This window comes from Salmo salar, chromosome 15 (genome assembly GCF_965601325.2).
Source record: "Salmo salar chromosome 15, fSalSal1, whole genome shotgun sequence".
NCBI lineage: Eukaryota > Metazoa > Chordata > Actinopteri > Salmoniformes > Salmonidae > Salmo > Salmo salar.
In genome coordinates this window covers 59,316,759-59,334,670 of record NC_138305.1, presented here as the reverse complement: position 1 = coordinate 59,334,670, position 17,912 = coordinate 59,316,759, and the positions used below count along the sequence as shown (strand labels likewise).

At 42.0% G+C, this 17,912-nt stretch overlaps 1 protein-coding gene across 1 annotated transcript in view; it reads right to left on the bottom strand.

Moving 5' to 3' along the window:
- Positions 1-17,912, bottom strand: part of LOC106571749 (kelch-like protein 29) — a 327,789-nt gene that overhangs the window by 138,033 nt on the left and 171,844 nt on the right. The window contains exon 4 of the mRNA XM_014145167.3: positions 3,056-3,212. Coding sequence (XP_014000642.3) covers positions 3,056-3,212 — 157 coding nt within the window. The remainder of the gene's footprint in view (positions 1-3,055; positions 3,213-17,912) is intronic.

The following is a 17,912-nucleotide window of genomic DNA, read 5'->3' as shown; positions in this document are numbered from 1 at the left end:
GTGAATTTTATTAAATGAAGAAAGCATAGCACATTCTATTGTAATCCTATTGTTTCTCAGTGTGAGAGAACTGTGCAGAGGAAAAGGAGCGTTATAGAATGCCATCCTCTCTTTACCGATCAGTGTGCACCTCGTCGGTTTTTGTCTGTAATGTCTTTGTCGTTATATGTCGGATCCCAGTAAGACTAGCTGTCGCCTTTGTCATCAGCTAATGGGGTGCCTAATAAATCAAATAAATGGGCAAGACAAACATATTTAAGTGCCTTTGAACGGAGTATGGTAGTAGGTGCCAGGCGCACTGGTTTGGGTCAAGAACTGCAACCCTGCTAGGTTTTTCCATGTTCTGCAGTTTCCCATGTGTATCAAGAATGGTCCACTACCCAAAGGACATCCAACCAACTTGACCCAACTGTGGGAAGCATTGGAGTCAACATGGGCCAGCATCCCTGTGGAACGCTTTCAACACCTTATAGAGTCCATGCCCCGACGAATTGAGGCTGTTCTGAAGGGAAAAGGGTGCAACTCAACATATTATTAGGAACGTGTCCTAAATGATGTGTACACTCTGGGTATATACACAGTATGCCTACAGGGAACGCCTACAGGGAACACCTTCAGTCCATGGTATCAGTGATGAGCTCTGTTTACCATGTAGCTAGCTAAGTGTATGTATTTACAGTATTTTCTACTCTGAGGAGCGAGAGAGAGAGAGAGAGAGGGAGAGAGAGAGAGAGAGAATGTGCTAGACTTGGAGAAGAGAACATCTCAGTGTATTATGGTCATCCATCCTCAGGCCAACTATCTCAGCACTATACCACTTCATTCCCACTGTTCTCAACTTGAGCCCTAAACTTGATTAAAACCAGAGAGAGAGAAATCCGGTATAATATTATTATACTCCTATAGTTTTGGCCTGATTAGTAGGATTTCAACGAAGTGCCAGAGTTGATTACAACTTGATACGTATCTCTCCTCCCTGTTCTCCATCTTGAGTTATTAAAGTGTTCCTGTACATTTTCTGAACTACAATCAGTCTTTGGACTAAAATATATAATGAAGTGACAAGACGGAACTCATTAGCGATGGCTAACATGCACTCACATTTGCGAGTCCTCTTGCGGCAGAGCTAATGAAAGGTTTAAGAAGGGAAATGTAATTGCATTAACATTAAATGGATCCCTTCTCCTGATTGCTCTCTTGTACCCCATCATTTAAATGTGTGAGCATTAAATATTGGTTGTTTCGTAAGTGCTCCTTGGTCCTTTTATAAGAATTCTATTTCAATTTGGTGAATTGCTCAATCAACCTCTAATTGTTAACATACCGAGTGAGGCAACGCTTCAGAAATCAAAGCCCTTCTTTCTCACAAGCGAAAAGTTAACTTTTCCAGACAGAAACTTCTTTAAAACAACCAACTGCAGAGAAGTTCCTATTTAAACCGTTGATTCATTCTGGCAGTTGGTGGGGAAGTTTCTCGCGACTCAGTTCAGTGAAGTGCGGAGCTAGTTTCATTGCGGATGCCAGAAGTTGATACACACACACGCACACACACACACACACACACACAACTATGCTTGGTTTGAGTGTCATATGCATCAGCATGGGTGACATCTCACTCCGTGGTTGAGGCTGGTGTGTGTTTGTTTCTTACGCCACCAGACTGTCTGTGTGTGTGTGTGTGTGTGTGTGTGTGTGTGTGTGTGTGTGTGTGTGTGTGTGTGTGTGTGTGTGTGTGTCAGTCAGTCCGTGCTTGTAGGCAAAGCCTCAGTCGTCTGGCCACATTACTAATACCACAGGGCTTCATGGACCATTCAGCCACCTCTATACCCCACACAGCAGGGTCCCTGAGGACTGTGTGTGTGTGTGCACGCGTCCCTCTATACCCTCCCAGCAGGGTGTTTAGGGAACATACCAGGGGACAGAGAGCACTGCTCTGACCCCCAAACTCCAGAAGAGGAACACGACAGGAATAGTGTCCTCAGTGATGAGTTGAAGAAACTAGCCAAAGCTTTGGTCAAAGCCATTTAGTGGTGGCAAAGACTCTCAAACAGACAAGAGCAGAGAGTACTTATTAGTTTGAGAAACTACACATTTAGAAATGGCGGAGGCATATCTCAAATAGAAAACATCAGAAAATATATTTCCATTAAGTAGGTCTTAGTGATGTTTTTGAGAAACTAGATATTTAGTAGTAGCAAAGCCTACATTGGCAGTCTCAGCTGACAAGAGCTAAAATACTTATTTTCCATGAAAAAGGTATTATTTCTCTGCGTCTACACAATCAGCGTCTTAGCTGTGACAGGTTAATTATTGAAATCTTTATTGAGACTGCGTCAATTAGTTAGCAGATAATTTGTCGAGTAGGTAACATAGAGCTACAGTACGACGGATATGGAATACTGACTACTCAAGAAGTATACAGCATTCATGGATTCATTGCTATAATACCATACAATACATATTGTACTTTATATTGATGTATACACAGTATAGTATATAATGAGTATTACTTGAATATAAAGTATTCATTGTATTGCTCGCTACAGTATTAGGAATGTGGAAACTGGATATTTGTTATGGAAGTATAAAATGTTCATTGCGTTTCTTGAATACATCGTTGGATACCGTTTTCATAGTGTCTATAGTATATTAATAGTGGAGGTGCCAGTGGAGCAAGTGCAGTGGCTGTATCATTGTGTATTGTTCTTAAATTAGACCCATTCTCCATGAGCAGGAGGCAGAGGCCAGCAGAGTAGCGTAACAGAGGGAAATTGACTGCTGCAGGGCACAGCCATTCTGGGTTCACTTTATTACTATAGGTTCTCAACTTCTACAGCTCCTAAATTTAACCCATTATTGTCATGGTCACTTATGCTCATTAAATATCCACCTCAAATAGATGATTTGTTTAAAATTGGAAAATATTACAATAATACAGACTATGATTGCTATAACTAGTATTGCGTGCAGGTGTGTGTGTGTTTGTGTGGTGTGTACGTGTGTCGCGTATTGTGTGCGTTTGTATGCGTGTATACACGTGTGTGTGTGTCAGTACCTATGGGTTCACAGTCTCTGTGCTGTTGTTTGGCAGGGGGTTCATCAGTCTCCCAGGGTGTGAGCTGGTTGATGGGTGTCTGTCCCCACCTCACCCCTGGAGCTAACAGCAGACCTGGAGCCTGGCTCTCCCTCTCCCCTGGAGACACACCTGATACCTGGGAGAGAGAGGAGAGAGAACAACATATTAGAAAAACAGCAGGACAAAAGTAGCTCTGACACCTAGGTATCAGTGAGTGAGGGAGTGAGTGAGAGAGCGAGCGAGATGAACAAATCAGTTTATCAGCCTTCAACTGACACAGGAGATAAACAACAGCTTAGAAATCCACAAAAATAAACATCAGGTCTGATACACAGACAAGAGATAGAGATATAGAGAAGAGATGATAGGTCTGTTATATGAAAAGGTTGACTTGTTTGTCAGCAAGCTTTGCAGACATAGATGATCAGGAGAGCGACCGCACTAACTGGTGACTGATGCAGATTATAGTTTCATAATGGCAGATATCAAAATCCACATCCTAGTTCTGTTCTATAGCGCCCTTACCCTTACTGTGTGAGACCACACACCTATTCAACTATTCATTAAACCATTCAATTATACCTTGCAGTGTGCAATCAAAAGGCAATTAAACGTTTGTATGATATTGAATTTCTCCGGATCAAGACATGGGCGCTTATTAAAATTGTGTCTAGCGGTTACTAATCATGAAGCATAATTGACCTGTAAATATGGTCGATTAGAATGAAATGTGGAGGGGGGGGTGGGACATTCCATTTCGGGGAGGGGATACTAATGATATTAACAAACAATAAAATATTGAGACGCCTCAGTCTTATGTGTACATACACAACAAATACAATAGCGAGAAATGTTATCAGAACAGCACAGCCTGATGGAAACACTGGGTCAACCACCATCAGACCCTACAGCAACACATGCGCGAGCACTCACTCACACACACACAATCTCCAGTTGGATGTGGCGGTTTAAGAGCGAGGCTAGAGTACACCCTGATTCTCCTGCTAACCACAGCCTGGCTTTTACGTTAAAGAGATTCTTCAGTACTTTTGTATTCTTTTTTTACCAGTAGTTCTGAAAATCGAGTACTACGTCACATAGTCCGCCACAGTGGATGTGTCATACTACCCAGAAAACCTAGCAGCCAAACACAGAAATAGTTCCAATCGTTTTTCCACCATTCATTTTTTCACATAGTGAATTTTACAAACACTTCAAATTAAGTATGTTTGGTGTAGGCTTACCTTGGTGTGACATTTTGATAACCGTGTAATTCTCCCGGACAAAGTGAGTTTTATCAATATATTCACCTCAATTTAGTAAAAAAAAAGGGAAATACTAATTGGCAACAGAGAAGACCTCCTGCATGTCATCTCTAGCTGATCCATGTGCTGTACTGAAATTCATTGAATAAAGTGTTGGAACTTCTTCCGTCCCGTTTCTCTGTCTTAGCTAGCCAATGACTACTTTAGCTAGCTAGTTAGCAGAGCAGTAGATCAAAATATAATTTTGTATTACTTGTTTGTACAGTATGTCGACTTGGGTGTTTATTTCAGACCTTATGGCATTTTTAAAGGATGAGCATTAAAAGGGGAGACCACTAGAAGTCTGGCCATGTGGACAAGTGCAACTATAGTGAGGGGTTACATACCGTTTTGGTCAAGGCCAGCATGAGGGATAAACGTTTATCCTGAGTCGGTGTGTGTAACTATTAAGTTAAGTTTGAGCATCTTAGCAAAACAATGTGTTCGATACAGCTGTTAACATTCTACAAGGAGAGACACTTAATCAATTATATAATTAACCAGATTACCCCGGATACCAGACTTAGATGAGTGATAACTCAGTTCAAGAATGTTGTCATTGATGAGAATGAATCTAAAAATCTATTGACATTCAGAATGTACTTTGTTAAGACATCCAGCCCGTATTGTAGTTTCATGACCAGAGATACATTTTCAAAGGCACAGTACTTTTTTCAATTTGGATTGGTACATGCATTCACACAGTCTTGATTTATAGGATCCTTCCCACTGTATGATTGATATGTCAAGTGATAAAATCCCAAGTTATCAATTTAATGTTTATGGAAAAACTGCACTTGTCTTCATGTGAAAATGTGTTATTAAATATTCTAAAGCTGTAATGTCATCAATCAAATCAAACTTTATTTACAGTATACAGCACATTTCTTACAACAAATGCATTTCAAGGTGTTCAAAGTTTCATGAATTGAAAGGCATGTGGCACTTAACATCCTTCCTCTTTGCAGGTCTCTATAGGTGACCAGGGGATTCTCTCTACCACATGCGAATGCCTCCGTGGAGCTCATCAGTGCTGCCATGCAGCCTATTTTGGCAGTTCACAATATCTGCCATACAGATGTGGAATTCGAGTGGAGGAAGCCCAACCAGGTGCAGTCAGTGGAGGACCTGTACCCGGCTGAAGACTACAACCCTCTGTCCCGAGAGCGCACAGAGGAGGATCTTCAGGGGCTAAGGAACTGTCTCTGGGGCAGGTACAGTGGAATGGCAAGTCTCCTTGAACCTGAGCCAGAACAACTGCTACCCTCCCCGTCATCCCTGTCTGTACCGGACATTGTTATAAAAACAAGGGCACCTGGGGCATGCAGGCAACAGTTGGACACCACACCAACCCCAACTGGCACACCATGAGAAGAGGGAGGTTGACGGCCAGAGCAGTGGTTAAGGCCAAGCTCGTTACTCAGTCGCTGCTAAAGGGTCCTCAGATCAGTCGTTGGATGGAGGGTCGTCTGTAAATTGGGGCACAGATAACGAAGAGGAGGGCATCAAGGCATTTAAAATGGCTACAGCAGGCGTTTCCAAAGTTTTGTCCTGTGGACCCCAAGTGGTGCACTTTTTGGTTTTTGCCCAAGCACTACACATCTGATTCAAATAATTAACTAATCATCAAGCTTTGATGATTTTAATCAGCTGTGTAGTGCTAGGGCATAAAACTAAACGTGCATCCCTCGGGGTCCCCAGGACAGAGTTTGGGAAACGCTGGGCTAAAGGGATGGATGTGCAGAGTCAGGGCTTTGGGTCACGGGGTCTGGGATCCTGGGTGCCTCACCGGATGGTCTGGTGGGTACCACACCAATACCATTGAAGAGGCAGTGAAGTCGAAGGATTTCTATATCAAGGAGGGAGGGAGGGTCTTACCGCCTTGGCGAAGACCATCCTTACTGGCACTAGGTCAGCTCCACATCACTGGAAGGGACACCTGCTTCTTTGTTGTGTGGACCACCAAAGCCTCCATCCCCATCCAACGTGATGACCTCTGACAGACTCATATTGCTCTTCCCGTCAGTACCTGTTTTCAGGGGAAAATATTCCACACATACAGACTAGGTTCCCAGAATAGCTTGTATTACATACAAGTTTTGCTCAAAGCAGCCAACTAAAGTAATGTAGTTAAGTTTATCATAGGCACAGTGGGAATTTAAATCTGTGATGTTCAAATTATTTATTACTGTCTTACTTGAAGGCCCCAGTCATCCCTGCCTGTACCTGATATTGTTGAAAAACAAGTGAACAATGAATAAAGATCATACACAAACAATATAACCTATTCTAGGAGCCTATTATATTCAAGTTTTGCTCAAAGCAGCCAACTTAAGTTCAATCACAAAGGCTGGTCTTAGTGTATCTCCTCACAGTTTCATTCAGTAATAAAACACAATTCACATCGCATTTTTATCATGGGCACAGTGGGAATTTATATCTATGCTGTTTATTATGTCTTACCCGCAGAGTGAGAGAGAGTACGTCACTTCCAGCAGATCACCTTGCTGAGGGTGGCGTTGATCATACACTGCTTCTGGTGGGGTGAACCTGATGTTCCGCATGTAACATCTAAAACATGGGGAGAATGGGACCTAAAGTCAAAATTTCGATGCATCTACAAATTCAATGTTTTACACAATATTGTATCATATTTGATGAGTTACTGACCTGTCCAACAGACTCGATGGACTGTAGTCTCCACAACTGGACGCTTGCGCTCAGATCACACTGGCACATGATGTCTATGCACTGGACGGCCTGAGGGATTCACTCCTGTTGGACTGGAAAACAAAGAGACATTTAGTCAGTGGTGGGTATTTTTCAATGTCGAATCAACATCTTTATCTGGACAGAAAATGCATTGTTTATCATAAGACAAACCCACCTTGGACAATTTGACAAGTGGTCTCTCAACAGTCTGGATCTTCCTCTTCCGCCATGTTGGATGAGCTAGCTTTTCTGTTAAATACAGGGCCATTTCTCTTTCCCAACAGAAAATGGAAGCTTCAGACCTGAGTGTTGTCACTTGGTTTCCAGTATGCCCATCTGAAAGACAAAAGAAAATGCTACTTTTACTAGCTAGGTTCATTACTAAAATGGTAACATTTATTTAAATACCATAACACACAGACTTGACTATAGTAATGGTAAAATAGACTGGGCTTTGGTCTATCTGCACATCTAAAATCCTACTATGTGGATGGGATATTTCTGCTGGGATGGAGGAATCATCTCTAATGCTCAACTAGATGACGAGGACAGTCTAGGGTACTATTTGCCTGAAAATGTGACTGTACTTATGCATCTAATTCTCAAGAGGAAAGTTAAAACCCTCAGCCGTGAGGTCACTGAGGAGGATCGACAATGGTGGGGAGATCGTCTGAAAGGAATTTATATGCAGGGATTATACATAAGGATTTTGGGCACTGGCCAGCAGACCCATGATTTCTACTTGACCGGGTAACATTCTGGTCCTGAATCTGTGGCATGCGATGTTTGTAAAGGCAAAATGTCACTGCGGTGTCTGGCTAGCTTCGCACATTGTCTACTAGCCCAGTCTGAAAAGTACTAGCCCCGGGCTAGCTTAATTTCCATCCCTGCTGACATGTCTTACTTCACAGGTCATTTGATTAGTCATGTACAACAGACGCACTCGTGGAACAAAACAGTTTGTGTTTTGTATGGGGAAAACATTGAGCCCACAAGTCTTTTGTTAGCTATCTAGCCAGCTATCTAACTTTAGCTAATGTAGCTAACTAGCCAACCAAGTTGCCTAACTAGCTAGCCCACCAGGCAATATTTAGCTAGTTAGCTAATTAACGTTAGCTCACCGTTCAGGTAGTCAGACTTTTCTAAGTGGTGACATGCTAGCTAAATCAACTAACTTATCCTTGCCAGCCAGCTAGCTAAATATCCCTTCCCTGGTGGGCTAACACCAGCTAACATATCACCATGTATGACTACACAAACCACGAGCTAACGTTCACTAGCTAGCTCACTAAAGAATTGTCCCTTTTTACTTGTAAGGAAATGAGCGTTGTACACAGAACTACAAACAGTGGTTATCTAGCTTTCATAAGCACCTAGCTAACCACAGAGCTTTGACTAGCAAACAGGGCTTACCTTTTATCACACGGCTCCAGCGACGCCTCTCGCTTACAGAGGTCGGAAAACAGAAAAATGCACATGTGCTTATCGGAGTAACGTTAGTGGTTACAATCCGGTACATAGCCTTGCTTCGGATCGGCGGAGAGACCTAAGGTTAGCTGGTTAACTACAAAGGACAAGGTAATTAAAAACATTATGGTAATAAAAATAAAAGCTAGATAATTTGAAAAAATGAATTACACAAGAAAGGATGAGAAATAAACGATAACAATTATTTACAAGAGAAACTAAAAAGGCTATAATATCTACTTACTAGGTTACTTGCTATGTGCTGATAAGAGTTTGCATGGAGAAATGTGGAGGTTTTTCCACACCCTGTGCCTCGAGTGACAAGATGTGTAGTTATGTATGATAGCCACATTAGTGGCTAATTAGCGAATGGATTGATAAAAGTTACCTTGTCCGAGATAGATTTGCGCGGTTATCAAAACGTCACGCCGTGGTAAGCCTACACAAAACACAGACCTTATATGAAGTATTTCTAAAATCCCCTACGTAAAAATTAATGGTGGAAAAATGATTGGAACCATTCCGGGTTTTACCGCTAGGTTTTATGAATGACTCGTACTGTGGTACTCAATACGTGTACCTTGTCATATCGCTCTCGTTATGTCCACTGAGCTACATGATTATGCATGTATGAACTACACATTGACACATCCAGCCCTAAGCGGGAGGTTTTAAAAAAATGACTTTCTTAGTAGTCAAAGTACCGGAGAATGTCTTTAATAGGAAAGGCCTGATAACCAGCCCTCCCTGATATACACCACACTCCCCTGGACTTGGTGAAAAACATTACAATTCAATATTCACTTAGACGGCAGTTTATTAGGTACATCCATCTACAGTGCATTCAGAAAGTATTCACACCCCTTGACTTTTTCCACATTTTGTTGTTTTACAGCCTGAATAAAAAAATGGACTATATTGAGATGTTGTATCACTGGCCTAAACACAATACAGCATAATGTCAAAGTGGAATTATGTTTTTTAAGAATTGTTTACAAATGAATAAAAAATGAAAAGCAGACTGAATATCCCTTTGAGCATGATGAAGTTATTAATTAGGCTTTGGATGGTTTTGGCTTTGGCATAGTAACAGTTTTGACTTAAATCTGCTTGAAAATCTATGGCAAGACTTGAAAATAGCTGTCGAGCAATGATCAACAACCAACTTAACAGAGCTTGAAGAATTTAAAAAATAATATAATATTGTACAATCCACTTGTGCAAAGCTCTTAGAGACTTTCCCAGAAAGACTCACAGCTGTAATCGCTGCCAAAAGCGATTCTAACATGTATTGACTCAGGGGTGTGAATATTTATGTAAATATTTCTATTTAATTTTCAATGAATGTGCACATTTTGTTTTACTTTGTCATTATGGGGTAATGTGTAATATATTATATAAATTTTTTATTCAGGCTGTAAGACAACAAAATGTGGAATAAGTCAAGGGGTATGAATACTTTCTGAAGGCACCGTAGTACCGGGTCAGACCACACTTTGCCTCCAGAACAGCCTGAATTCTTCAGGCATGGAAATGTTGCTCACTTGGTATCAAGAGACCTAATTTGTGCCAGGAAAACAGTCCCCACACCATTACACCACCGACGGTGTGGTTGTCTGCTGCAACAGCCCATCCGTGACAAGGACCGACGAGTTGTGGGTTCCGAGATTTCGTTTCGCACACCACTATTGCACTGCACCATTATTTGCCTGTTTGTGGCCCACCTTGTGGCCCACCTGTTAGCTTGCACGATTCTTGCCACTCTCCTTGGACCTCTCATCAATGAGTTGTTTTCGCCCACAAGACTGCCGCTGACTGGATGTTTTGTTTGTTTGTTGCACCATACTCGGTAAACCTTAGTAACCATTTCTGAGATACTAGAACCAGCGCGCCTGGCACGGATTCTAATGCCTATTTTAATGTTCAATCGAACAGTAACTGGATACCAGTCTGCCTGCTTTATATAGCAAGCCACGGACATTTTCGTGAACGGGGTGGTGTGGCTAATAAACTGGTCACTGTGTGTGTGTGCGTGTGCGTGTGTGTGTGTGTGTGTGTGTGTGTTTATATATACACAGTACCAGTCAAAAGTCTGGACACACCAACTCATTCAAGGGTTTTTCTTTAATTTTACTATTTTCTACATTGTAGAATAATAGTGAAGACATCAAAACTATGAAATAGCACATATGGCGGCAGGTAGCCTAGTGGTTAGAGCGTTAGGACAGTAACCGGAAGGTTGCTGGATTGAATCCATGAGCTGACAAGGTACAAATCTGTCGTTCTGCCCCTGAGCAAAGCAGTTAAACCACTATTCCCCGGGCGCTGAAGACGTGGATGTCGATTAAGGCAGCCCCCCCCACCTCTCTGATTCAGAGGGGTTGGGTTAAATGCGGTAAGACACATTTAAGTTGAATATATTCAGTTGGACAACTGACTAGGTATACACCTTTCCCTGTCCCTTATGGAATCATGTAGTAACCAAAAACGTGTTAAACAAATCAAAATATATTTTAGATTTTAGATCCTTTAAAGTAGCCACCCTTTGCATTGATGACAGCTTTGCACACTCTTGGCATTCTCTCAACCAGCTTCACCTGGAATGCTTTTCGAAAAGTCTTGAAGGAGTGCCCACATATGCTGAGCACTTGTTGGCTGCTTTTCCTTCACTCTGCGGTCCAACTCATCCCAAACCATCTCAATTGGGTTGAGGTTGGGTGATTGTGGAAGCCAGGTCATCTGATGCAGCACTCCATCACTCTCCTTGTTGGTAAAATAGCCCTTACACAGCCTGGAGGTGTGTATTGGGTCATTGTCCTGTTGAAAAACAAATAATAGTCCCACTAAGCGCAAACCAGATTGGATGGCACATCGCTGCAGAATGCTTTGGTAGCCATGCTGGTTAAGTGTGCCTTGAATTCTAAATAAATCACAGACAGTGTCACCAGCAAAGCAACCCCACACCATCCCACCTCCTCCATGCTTCACGGTGGGAACTACATATGCAGAGATCATCCATTCACCTACTCTGCATCTCACAAAGACACAGCGGTTAGAACCAAAGATCTCACATTTGGGCTCATCAGACCAAAGGACAGATTTCCACTGGTATAATGTCCATTGCTCGTGTTTCTTGGCCCAAACAAGCCTCTTCTTATTATTGGTGTCCTATAGTTATGGTTTCTTTGCAGCAATTTGACCATGAAGGCCTGATTCATGCAGTCTCCTCTGAACAGTTTATGTTGATGTGTCTGTTACTTGAACTCTGAAGCATTTATTTGGGCTGCAATTTCTGAGGCTGGTAACTCCAATGAACTTATCCTCTGCAGCAGAGGTAACTCTGGGTCTTCCATTCCTGTGGCGGTCCTCATGTGTGCCAGTTTCATCATAGCGCTTGATGTTTTTTGCGAATGCACTTGACACTTTCAAAGTTCTTGACATTTTCTGGATTGCCTGACCTTCATGTCTTAAAGTAATGATGGACTATCATTTCTCTTTGCTTATTTGAGCTGTTCTTGCCATAATATGGATTAAGAAGTAAAGAAATTCCACAAATTAACTTTTAACAAGGTACACCTGTTCATTGAAATGCATTCCTGGTGACTACCTCATGACGCTGGTTGAGAGAATGCCAAGAGTGTGCAAAGCTGTCATCAAGGCAAAAGGTGGCTACTTTGAAGAATCTCAAATATATTTTGATTTGTTTAACATTGATTTTCATTGGCCCTGTGTAAACCAGCGTCTACGTCTCCCACCGATAACCAATAGTACAACCTTAATGGAAACTTGAAAGACTTAACTTCGGCAGAGCCTCTTTCAACCATGCAGCCACTTTGGGACTAGATACATTACATGCACTGCTACCATATATATAGTCTGGCCTTTATTTGACCATACTTGCTTTATTGGTCATTTGCACAGATATTCTGTCACAGTGACCAACCTGACACACAATACACACATCACAGGCTAGGAGTAGCTCATGGGCACTTAAGGGTAAAGGGCACCACAGCAGTAGGTAGTATACAGAGATATTGTAGCTGGTTGACGGATCAGATTTCCCTGCAGGCAACCTCTCCCTGACTGAGCCTGTAATATCAACATGTTTCAAGCAGACCACCAGAGTCCCTGTGCCCAAGAACACTAAGGTAACCTGCCTAAATGACTACCGACCCATAGCACTCATGTCTGGAGCCATGAAGTGCTTTGAAAGGCTGGTCATGGCTCACATCAACACCATTATCCCAGAAACCATAGACCCATTTCAATTTGCATACTGCCCCAACAGATCCACAGATGATGCAATCTCTATTGCACACCACACTGCCCTTTCACGCCTGGACAAAAGGAACACCTATGTGAGAATGCTATTCATTGGCTACAGCTCAGCGCTCAAACACCTCCCTCTGCAACTGGATCCTGGACTTCCTGATGGACCTCGTCCAGTTGGTAAGGGTAGGTAACAACACATCCGCCATGCTGATCCTCAACACGGGGGCCCCTCAGGGGTACGTGCTCAGTCCCCTCCTGTACTCCCTGTTCACCCGTGACTGCACGGCCAGGCACGACTCCAACACCATCATTAAGTTTGCCGATGACCCAACAGTGGTAGGCCTGATCACCAACAACGACAAGACATCCTATAAGGAGGAGGTCAGAGACCTGGCCATGTGGTGCCAGGGCAACAACCTCTCCCTCAACCTGATCAAGACAAAGGAGACGATTGTGGACTATAGGAAAAGGAGGACCGAGCACACCCCCATTCTCATCAACGTGGCTGTAGTGGAGCAGGTTGAGAGCTTCACGTTCCTTGGTGTCCACATCACCAACAAACTAACTAACATAGTCCAAGCACACCAAGACACGACAAAGAGGGCACAACAAAACCTATTCCCCCTCAGGAGACTGAAAAGATTTGGCATGGGTCCTCAGATCCTCAAAAGGTTCTACAGCTGCACCATCGAGAGCATCCTGACTGGTTGCATCACTGCCTGGTATGGCAACTGCTCAGCCTCCGACCGCAAGGCACTACAGAGGGTAGTGAGTACGGCCCAGTACATTCCTGCCATCCAGGACCTCTATACCGGGCGGTGTCAGAGAAAGGTCCTAAAAATTGTGAAAGACTCCAGCCACCCTAGTCATAGACTGTTCTCTCTGCTACTGCATGGCAAGCGGTACCCAGAGTGCCAAGTCTAGGTTCAAGAGGCTTCTAAACAGCTCCTACCCCCAAGACTTAAGATTCCTGAACATCTAATCAAATGGCTACCCAGACTATTTGCATTGCCCCCCCCCACCCCTTACGCTGCTGCTACTCTCTGTTATTATCTATGCATAGTCACTTTAATAACTCTACCTACATGTACATATTACCTCGACTAACCGGTGCCCTCGCACATTGACTCTGCACCGGTACCTCCTGTATATAGCCTCGCCATTGTTGTTTTACTGCTGCTATTTCATTATTTGTTACTTTTATTACTTATTCTTTTTTTGTGCTTTTAAAAAAAACTGCATTGTTGGTTAAGGGCTTGTAAGTAAGCATTTCAATGTAAGGTCTACACCAGTTGTATTCGTCGCATGTGACAAAGACAATTTGATTTGATTTTGAAATTACCCTGCTGGTGGTGGCTCAGATGCTCATTTATGTTTTACCTGAAGCAATCAACATTTACATTTACATTTTAGTCATTTAGCAGACGCTCTTATCCAGAGCGACTTACAGTAGTGAATACATACATTTCATTTTCATTTCATGCATTTTTTTATTTATTTTTTGTACTGGCCCCCCGTGGGAATCGAACCCACAACCCTGGCGTTGCACACACACCATGCTGGCGTTGCAAACACCATGCTCTACCAACTGAGCCACAGGGAATCAAGTTATTCACTTCTCTCCAGATACATCATGTGAAATCACTTTAAGACTTCTGCCAGTGGTCCTCCCAACACCAGTCTACAGGATAGGCAGGAAGACATTCCGACCCAGATTCAATGAGACCAAAAAGTCTTTCACTGACTTGCAGCCTTTAAGTTTAAATAGTTGATAGGCATAGGGAGATCGATGCAGCAATAAGATGGTATTTGGTAAACCTTGACCGAAAGGAACAGTGTTCCAAAATCTGTTACGCATAACTGCACACTGCATGACATTAGCAAGGACTCCATCCAATTTGCAACAGATTTTCATGCAAATATTCTAAAACCTGCATAAAACAATGTGTTCATTTGCCCAGCGAAGATGTTTCCAGTAAACAGATTTTTGATGTTAAAAGGCTGTTTGTGATGACTTAGTGCACACAAACAATTTCTTTTGAGGTTAAATTCCCATGTACCGAATTAAAAAAACAAACAAGTTAAACGGGTTTCTATTGCGTTATAAAGCAAATGTGCCCACTCTGGTCTTGGCACATGCGCTTTAGCCAACAGCTCGCACATACAGTGGGGGTAGGCTTCCTACATTATGAGATTATTATGGATGAAAGCGATATTATTTGTATTTGTCAAACGGCAACCAAGCATCGATCATCATGTCACCAGAATAAGACCCTCAATATGTATTGGAGAGGAGCATCAAGCTCATCACCTTGCACATTCACCACCCGGTGAAGTTCATCATCATTTATTTAATCTGTAGACAAATAAACTGCATGCTTTCCCCGAGTCATAGTGGGAGGACTACACAACATTATCATTGCGTGGTTATTATATCAATATTTGTGCATAAAGGATTTTTCACAGGCATTTTTCACGTAATTAATTTTAACAACACAAACAGATCCCCCCCCCCCGTCGAACAAACAAATTGTCTGTTGGCATTTATAAAATTGTACAAGCATTTCATGTTTCCATCACCCCGGTCGTTACTTTTTCATGCGTCAGGTAATTCATCCGCATGAAAATGGTTGGATGTAAACATGGTTAGTGTTGCGTAAATGAACCTATGAGTCCCAGCCCCAAATGAACGGAAGGTGTACAGTATGCGTCAAACAGGGATTGGGTGTTGATTGGCGTAAACTACTATAAAATATACAAAATAAATTGTGTGTGATGGCATTGCTAGTGTGCCTCCATGATTTGCACAAGTCCTCATATTCTAAAATCAAATGATTTCCCTAAAAGTTTAGGACCAACATGGTTGAGTACCTGCACCAGGCAGGGGTAACTGGACCCTACCCATTTGTGTTGTCTCTTGGGGACAGCTCACAGGTGTTTACAGTCATTAGTGGACAGGCATTGGAGCAAGGTACACTGCTTGAGGCACTGGATGTGTGCTTCAAGTCCTATTATGTGTTTATCAACTTTCCCACTGTGCCCCAGCATGGGAATTATTACAGACCACGGTGTGTCAGCTGCCAGGAACAGAATCCCCTGAAGTAAGACTTTCCACTGAACAATAGTGGATAAGTATCTGCTCTAGTATGTACTGTAGTGTGAGAAGTGACAGGAGGAAGCACAGCCCTCCGGCTGATGTGTTCCTGTGAATTAATGGATCAATGGATGGATGAGGCATGAGTGTCTCATTCCAATGCTAATATGCTTAAGGCGCTATTTATAGCTCTGTTAAATTTACTTTTAGTTCATTTTTTAATGCATTTGTCACTGTTTTTTGCCTACAGTACGATATGTTCTGGTACATTCTATCACAACAATTTATTTTAAATGCATTGTGAAAAGTGCTTTATGAATGAAATGCAGCTATTAATTAAGTAATGAGTCATTAGTCCATGTCCTTAGTAGAGTGATCTTCAAATGTTAAATGTCACACGCACTCATGCATTGTTTTCTCAGATTGTAAATCGGAGTGTGCACATCAAGTTCAACTGAGACTTTAGTCTGATGTTTGGACTGTTTGGTTCATTAAATAATATAAATAAATTCTAATAATCAAAATTCTAATCATTCAACATTGTATCTTGATGTGTGTAGAAAAGGGAGGGGGTGGGATGGTAGAGAAGGCAAAAATATGCAAGCAAAATTGAAATTAGGATGACACTGAAAATAATCAAAGGATTACATAAATTACCCATCTGCTGGGTCAATCCCCCCAACCCAATGTGCTGGGTTTATGTCACAACCCAACACACTGGGTTGTTTAACCAAGCAATCTAGTCTAATTTATGCAACAGTTGGGTCAAGCGCTCAACCCAAACCTGCTGGGTTGAATTAACCCAATTCTGTGTCTGTCCAATATTGACCCAGTTCTGAGTTGTCGAAATGAACCAAATTGGGTTATTTTTAACCCAGCATTTTTTAGAGAAACAATAATTCATTTTGGGGAAAAAAATGTATTGCCATATTAGGCATAACTCAATTTCTACCTTTTTAAGATGCCAAAATAAATTGTTTTCAGTATCCTCATTTTGTTTTGTTTTCTGATCGTTTCAGTACATTCAACAAGGTAAGCTTTTAGTTTTCTAAATGTATTGCCACCGTGGCCCACCGGTGTAACTGCTAAACTGCTTGCTGACTGTACACTCATTGTACTGCATGATTGTAGCGGGTTTACTAACGCGCTAGTTCTATTAGCTATGTTGACTATGACGTTAGCTAATATGGTGACAACGATGTAGGCTGTGTGTAGCGGTTAGAGGTTATGATATGAAGGTTTGGCTTGGACAGTTTTTTTTGCCTGGTCACAGAAAGCTGATGTGCTGTGCACTGAAGTCCACAAGCGAAGGGAAAAGGTGAGGAGGAGAGCGTGTAGATGTGAGAAGGAATTATAACGTGGCTGCTATGAAAGTGAACTGTGTTTGCGTGTGATCAGGAGTGTATTCATTCTACCGATTCTTTTGAAAAACATGTATTAAATGGAAGCAAACGGAACGGGTATAAACATACCTACATTTTGTCCAAAATAAACTATTGTTTGCAACTGTTGGACTAATGATAACACCCTAAATCAGCTAGTGTGCAAGGCGGTACTGAGTATTGGGAAATTTTGAGTATCATATAGTAGCCTAAACTTATCAATGTTACATTGCAACCTGGTCTCAGATAATTTCGTATTATTCTGAACGTAAATCCGAGACACTCCATTTTTAGTATGATATGTTATGGTTTCGTATCGAATGTTTTAATTTGTGGATGTCAAGCACCCATTTTGTATGATATGTTACAAATTACAATTAGTATTATATGTTACGAATTTGCAAAACCTACAAAATATTGCGAATTAGCAAAACAAATGATATGTTACAAAATCTAGCTAGTTAGCTAGCTGGCTAACGTTAGCTAGGCTAGGGGTTAGGTTTAAGGTTAGGGTTAAGTTCAGGAGTTAGAGCCTCCAGAGTGGCACAGCTAAGGCACTGCATCGCAGTGTTGTGGCGTCACTACAGCCTGGGGTTCAATCCCAG